The sequence below is a fragment of the Macrobrachium rosenbergii genome, chromosome 25 (genome assembly GCF_040412425.1).
Source record: "Macrobrachium rosenbergii isolate ZJJX-2024 chromosome 25, ASM4041242v1, whole genome shotgun sequence".
NCBI classification, from domain to species: Eukaryota; Metazoa; Arthropoda; class Malacostraca; order Decapoda; family Palaemonidae; genus Macrobrachium; species Macrobrachium rosenbergii.
This window is the reverse complement of record NC_089765.1, coordinates 33,761,910-33,769,409: the sequence shown is the minus strand read 5'-3', so window position 1 is coordinate 33,769,409 and position 7,500 is coordinate 33,761,910. Positions and strand designations below refer to the sequence as shown.

Genomic DNA, 7,500 nt, shown 5'->3' with positions numbered 1-7,500 from the left:
CAGAAGCAGCATGAAGCCTTCTTCAGGGAAAAAAGAAAAAATCAGCAAGCCTTAACCTATTGTATTCTGTAAGCAACTGAAGTGGCATATAAAGGGGGTGACAGGGACCGCAATGATAAATTACTTGTTTGGAGAATACTTGAGGTCAAGACGTAACGTTTGCCGTAGAATATGTTCAAAGGACCTGTTGCTATTTTTAAAATTTTCCCCGAACATGACATTTCACTAAAAATGTCCCTTGATGAAGTTATCTCACGTCCCTTCGACAGGAAAATTAATCGGGAAAAAAAAAGACATATTAAGAACGATGTGAGGAAAGAATGAATATAAACTACCAGTTATTTTCTATAAAATAATAGTAATACCAATAAATTTAACTAAAGGTCAATCATCAAACTGTACACGAGTCAGTCAGAATCGTCAACAAAGTAGGTGGTTTTTCTCAGCGTCCTTTAATCCTAACATTTCCGAGACAATCCACTTCTAGAAACTCGATCAAACCAGGCCCCAATCGCTACCAAAATTAGACAAACTGGTCTCGACAAGGATACAACCTATAAATTTATAGTGAATTTTCATTCAACTATTTACGTCTACATTCTGGAAGTACGACCGTCACGTTGAAGGAACTGTTTAAACGTCCAATATCAAAAAGATCGTGTTCCCAGAACGGCATTAGACTGAAATAAATAAACGAGTTTGTGGTATACTGTTAAATCGCTGTGGATTATATGGAAACGTTTTGTTTGGATTTTTCACGTAAGGCTTCGCGTACACAATAGAGTTTCTTCTTGCCTTATTTAGAGCTATATTACTGCCACTTATGAAAATATTGTTGGTAGATCCATATCACCTTCCAATGAAACAGATTAGTTTTTGGGAAAGACCGACTATTACAAAATAAATCATAAAAAGGATATAAATGTGAGCTTACTTTACACCGGGTAAGTAGATAAAAAGCAATACGAAGCGAAACGGAAACCTACTGCAGGTAATAATAAATAATAAAGAACTATAATCTTCCAGGAATTTTCACTTACTTTAGGCATTTTGCTCTTACAAAACAAAAATATTAGTCTTTTTTCTTTTTAGCCCACACTTCAATGAATTACTTTAATTCTTGCAAAACATTCTTAATTTTCCGACCTGGTTACTGTTTTAAGCATCATTATTATTACTAGATTTTTTTACAGGATCATAATGATACCAGAAGTAGATTAAAAATAATCCTGTGTAATAAACGCAGCTGAAATAGACTGCTACTTATTAATTCATGAGGGAATGAATGATTACAAGACCAAAACACCTAATGGTCCTTTATGAAATTAGGTATTTAAAGGCATTATAATTGCATTAATTTACGAAATTTTACTTAGTAGTGAAATGACGTTAGTTTCAGTGATTTCAAAACACAGCAAGGCTGAGTTTAGAATAAAGTTTAGTTTCAGTGATTTTAAAACAGAGGAAAGTTGAGTTTCAGTGAATTTAAAACAGAATAAAGCTTAGTTTCAGCGATTTTAAAACAGAATAATGTCTAGTTTCCGTGATTTCATAACAAAGCAAAGTTGAGTTGCAGTGATTTTAAAACAGGATAAAGTTTAGTTTCAACGAAACCGCTAGGAAGAGGACTTAGTCATCACGTAAGAACGTATCCATTTATCTAAAGAAGAACAAGACAAATCTGGAAGCTCTCACAAGATGATCCCCATCGAGAGTCGACGGCTTAGCTCGGGATCAGGGCACAGTTTAACCTTGACACTTCTTATTCAAGTTTTCAATAGGAATGGAATATAAAATCTAGGCCAAAGGACAAGCACTGGGAGACCTATGAGGTCATTCAGAGCTGAAAGGAAAACCGAGAATAAAGAGGTTTGAAAGATGTAACAGGAGGAATACCTCGCAGCTGCACTACGAAACGAGAATAGGAACGGCGGTATAGTAAAAGGAATGACAGGGGTTGCAGCTAGGCACCGAAGGGACGCTGCAAAGAACCTTAAGTCATGCCTACAGTGCACCGCACTGATGGCACTCCCCCCCCGCCCCCACACCAAGTTTTCAACAAGCAGGGCATCGACAAAAGATAAATCATGTAATCCTTCGTATTGGCTTCTTTCTTCAGATAATTACTTGGCTGGTAACCCCAGAAAACTTTCAGCAATGTGAAGCAAGAAGGGAGATCGTCTTTTAAGACTCGGAAAATCATCAGAATCTTAAGACCCGAGACTTTCTTGACCGATTTGGCCACCTCAATCGTCTCGCTGCTTTAAGGCTGTCTGGGTGTTACCTGAGGTAAAATGTCCATCCCAGTTCTACCGGATCGAGCTTAAGGAGAGAACTGATCTTTAGGGGGCGTTGCGACAGACGTCGGTCCGCCACATTCCAATTTTACTTGTTTTGGTGTCTGTAACTTTACGTATATCGATAAGCTTCAGTAGTCTAATATTTCTTTTCTCTTCCTCCCCACTTTCTTGCATCACAATATAAATTTTTACCCATCAACACCGTATCAACTGCAGTTCGATATGCAGGCGGCTGGAAGCTATTAGTCAATCTTACTAAAGCAGCTGAATAAACAACACGTTTTTAACGATATCTTCGGGATTGAATCCTATTTATTTCCCCTATCCTTCCTTTCGTTATTCCAGGAATTCGTGCTATACTGAGAAAAACTGCCAAACTGTAATATAAATAAAAATTTTGTCAAGAGATGTAAATGAATTCAATGTAATTTTATTTCCATACAGAATGATATATATATATATATATATATATATATATATATATATATATATATATATATATATATATATATATATATATTTATATATATATGTGTGTGTATGTGTCCGTGTGTTTTAAATTTGCAAAATCAACTGAAATTATCCGTGAACGATATCAATGCAAAGTTCCTGTTGATGGAGGCTTGCCAAGTGAATATGCAGTAAATAAAGGGATGCTACAAAGGAATATTATTTCACCTTTGTTGTTGGCCCTTTTCATAGATTTCAAATTGAAAAAACTGTCAAAAGCAGAAGAGAATTAACGAAGTGGAATAAAGATAGAAACCTGAGAGACTCAGCATGTGCAGAAGATGCTGATTTATTAGGCAAAACACCTAAAAATTCTCAGAGCTTTCTTACCAGAAAACATCGTGTCTCTGGCGAGGCGGGACTCAAAATAAATCTAAGAAAACCAGAAGTAATGAAGACAGAGTATGTAAATGCACAAAGGAACGAAATAACATTAGATGGCGAAAGAATGAGTCTGAATCTTTCAAACAAGGAACAGCGTATATTCATTACATGTTAAATAAGATCCATAAATAAAATACATTGCAAGTACACCCGAAAGTATGTAATTACACCCGAAAGTAAGACAATACCCAAATCTTGTTCGATCTTCACTACTATAAGGGCGTGACTCATGGTATGGTAATGAAATTATGTATAGAAAAAGATTTCGACCTGAGAATAATGCTAAATTAGGAGACGGATGGCTAGACAGTTAAAAGATACCATATGGGAAATTAAAGAAGGTCAGATAATGATGAGAGGGAGATGGAGGCGGCTTGGACATCCTTCCAACAACCTCTGGGAAAATAGGACATTACAGTGTCAATTAGGGTCCTCTGGTCACCAAAGGAGTTGGAAGAGCTATACTTATTTGGACAAGAACTATGAGACGGAAGGCTGGAGATGAGTGGTGGAATTTTACACGGGCCCTTTGCGTTAAGCTGTGTGGACGTGATGTATGTATGTATGTATGTATGTATGTATGTATGTATGTATGTATGTATGTATGTATGCATATATATATATATATATATATATATATATATATATATATATATATATATATATATATATATATATATATATGTATATGATCACAATGGCACGTGACTTTTATACATCGTTTAAAACCACAAGTGAAGAAATATGTCAGGACCTACACCCAGCAGGTTGTGTTCTTAGGATATATATATTATATATATATATATATATATATATATATATATATATATATATATATATATATATATATTCTTCTTTTAATATATATATATATATATATATATATATATATATATATATATATATATATATATATATATATACTCATATTTATATATAGACACACGTGTGTGTGCCTTGATCCGGAAGGCGTTAGCCGCCTGGTTTTCAGTATTTTGGGGTACGTAAATTCATTAATATCATATCCACCATTCTTAATGTGATAAATACATTACTTGGCAAGAATGAAACAGCACAATAAAAATCCAAATAAAATGCTAGATAACAAACCAAAACTTAGAAGCCACCTAACTAAAGGTCTCTCTCTCTCTCTCTCTCTCTCTCTCTCTCTCTCTCTCTCTCTCTCTCTCTCTCTCTCTCTCTTTCCTAGAGAGATTAGTATTTAGTATATGTTTTCAGTCTCATTCTGTAAAATCTTCATTGCTGATAACATAATTTACCATTACCTTATAACAAATTAACCTCAAAGTAACTGGATCAAAAACGAAGACCAAAGACATGAACATGTGAGAACTAAAGACAAACGGAGGTAAAGTATGAATCACCCAAAGAGTTGCAAACAAATGGAAGAAGAAAGTGGGGAAAGAGACTGAGTTTAAAAGGTGACGGGTGGATAAGTTGTGGAAGCGATAATGATTCCTCAGGTGAGAGACGCCGGCCATATCTACCTGAGACGAGGAGAGAGGAGGGGAGGATCAGGAGCCAATAACCAACAAAGAGGCCTCGCTTCCCGAGTCTAGGATAAGAGGCCAAGGTGCGAAAGAAGTAAATGGATCGGGTCGAAGGAAAATTCCCAAAGTTTGGACGGAATGGCGTGATAGGCCACGAAAGCGTAGGAGAGAGAGAGAGAGAGAGAGAGAGAGAGAGAGAGAGAGAGAGAGAGAGAGAGAGAGAGAGCATGGGGGACGAGAGTGGAGGTAGTCTGGTGGGGGAGGGTCGACGGATATCCCGAAAATGGACCGGAGGATCATACCAAGTTAATAGAGTGATTCTGTCAGGGAGTGGGAGAAAAATAGCTTTACTGGGAAGGGACTTCCTGGAAGTCTATGGAATATGGTCGGATGACAAAGAAGAAGGAGTTGTGTTCGACACAGTGCATAATATTGGCTTTATTTTTCTCTCTCTCTCACACACACACACACCCCATAATTACACACACACACACACACACACACACACATATATATATATATATATATATATATATATATATATATATATATATATATATATATATATATATATATATATATATATATATATATATATACAGGGTTTAGCACTAGGTTCTCATTAATAATTCTGGGATGAGGAAGGTACCCTACGCCCAAACTAGTTTTCGTAATTAAAGTGGGCCCAATCCCTACAAGATAGAATCACTGGTAATGCCAATTGATGAACAGAGGTAATATAAAATGCAGAATATAATTGTTCATAGTGATATTTTCGATATGTGACATTTAATAAATGTCGTGCAACTGGATCATTATCCTATGTTTTACAGAAAATGTTCCCAGGCCGTGATGAGAGAAATATATAAAAAGCACAGCATAGGCTGATGATTTCGCCACTATTACCAGCATCCGTATAAAAATTTATGGAGGATACATTTACGTGATTTACTGATTTATTGATTTACGAAATTTAGGCTTTTAAGCCAAACACTAGTCACTATCGGCCACTCAGCGACAAGAGGGAGTTGGAGTAACTGGAAAGGAAGGTAAAGAGATCCACAAAAAAAATGTGGAGTATAAAGTTAAATAGGTAGAACTTGAGAGAACCCACAGTTGCACTAAGATGTAACAACTGGAAATGTTCGACAGTAAGACTGAAGAAAGGAAGCGAGAATGGATGGAAAGTAAAAATATAAAAAGTGGGTGCAGTTATGGAAAAATGGACGCCCCAAACCCTTCAGTAATGCCCTACGGGGTACATGAACGTGACGTGTCCGCAGTTACTCAATCAACCGTTACTAAACAAATGTCAGAGACACTCGAAGACTCAATAAACACACCTTCAGGCGACACGTCCGGCAACCCCCTCACCCCCAACTCTCTCTCTCTCTCTCTCTCTCTGAACATATAGACTAACTGTTTTTCCTCACCCTGGGTAAATCGAATAAAATTCCCAGACTCTCAATATATTTCTTTGGCGTTACGTGATCAGGTTACGTAGCTGAAAAAATGAACCTACTTTGTCTTCCCTTTTCAAAGTTAAGCGTAGGCATTTCAGTTTAGAGCTTTTAAAAGAAGTATTTTGTGAAAATTACTCACATATAACGATTAAAATTTAGAAATACTTAAACCATTACCATCACACATATCCGTAATCATAAAAAAGTCCATATATAGACAAGGTTTCCCAGGTATCAAAATTATATCCTGGTTGACACAAAGGGGCCAGCCGTCTCATAGTTTAGAAATTTCGTTAAAAATCCTGTCATAAACAAATGACAAGCAAAACAGTAGTTCCTTACTAATGTTTTAAAATCATGAAGAGGAAATTAAGAGATGAACAATAAATGCAATGATACACATACACATTATTTATATATATATATATATATATATATATATATATATATATATATATACATATATATATATATATATATATATATATATATATATATATATATATATATATATATATATATATATATATATGAATTTTTATCACATCCTCTTGATTTATAAACATTAAGTTACAACGGTTGCTTAATATCCAATTCGCGCTACTTCGGGAATATCACCGAAAGGGAATTGTTTCGGTAAATTATGAGTGATAAATGGATTTTTACATAAGTGACTCGAACACTCGTCAGTACCCTCCAGCGACTTCCAGTTGATGTTCAAAATCACTGAGCTCAGTGGTTTTGAACGTCGTCTGGAAGTCGCTGGAGGGTGCTGACGAGTGTTCGAGTCACTTGGGTAAAAATCCATTTATCACTTATAAGCCCCATTCGGTGATATTCCCGAAGTAGCACGAACTGGATATTAAGCGACAGTTGTAGCTTAATGTTTACATATAAATGTATGTGTATATATATATATATATATGTATATATATATATGTGTGTGTGTGTGTATATGTATGGAAAGTGAAAAACTGGTGAGTGTACTTACATTTTTGAGGACCATGAGATGATCGTAGAGGAAAGCGCATTCTGACTGGAAGAGGTCCCACACGGCCTCCCTCCTTTTGGTCTCGTTCTTATTGAGAGCCGCCTGAACATTGTCTCTGGCCGCTTCCAGCACTCGGTCAACTCCTGACAAAACCCCACTGACACCACTCATCCCCCCACTTATGGAACTCAAGCCCCCGATCCCGGCCGTACAGGTAGCTGACGAAGGCGAAGTAGAGGCAACAGCAGTCGTAGTTGTTGTTGAAGCAGCAGCGGCAGCCGCTGTTGCTGCTGCTGCCGCCGCTGCCGCAGCGGCAGCGGCAGACTGTCCTTTGCTACTAT

General features: G+C 36.5%; 1 protein-coding gene across 2 annotated transcripts in view; it reads right to left on the bottom strand.

Annotated features, from left to right (window-relative positions):
* Positions 1-7,500, bottom strand: part of LOC136852542 (rho guanine nucleotide exchange factor 11-like) — an 846,605-nt gene that overhangs the window by 136,950 nt on the left and 702,155 nt on the right. For both annotated transcript variants that reach the window (XM_067127279.1, XM_067127280.1), the window contains one exon: positions 7,160-7,500. This exon is cut by the window's right edge and continues 562 nt beyond it. In XM_067127279.1, coding sequence (XP_066983380.1) covers positions 7,160-7,500 — 341 coding nt within the window. The remainder of the gene's footprint in view (positions 1-7,159) is intronic.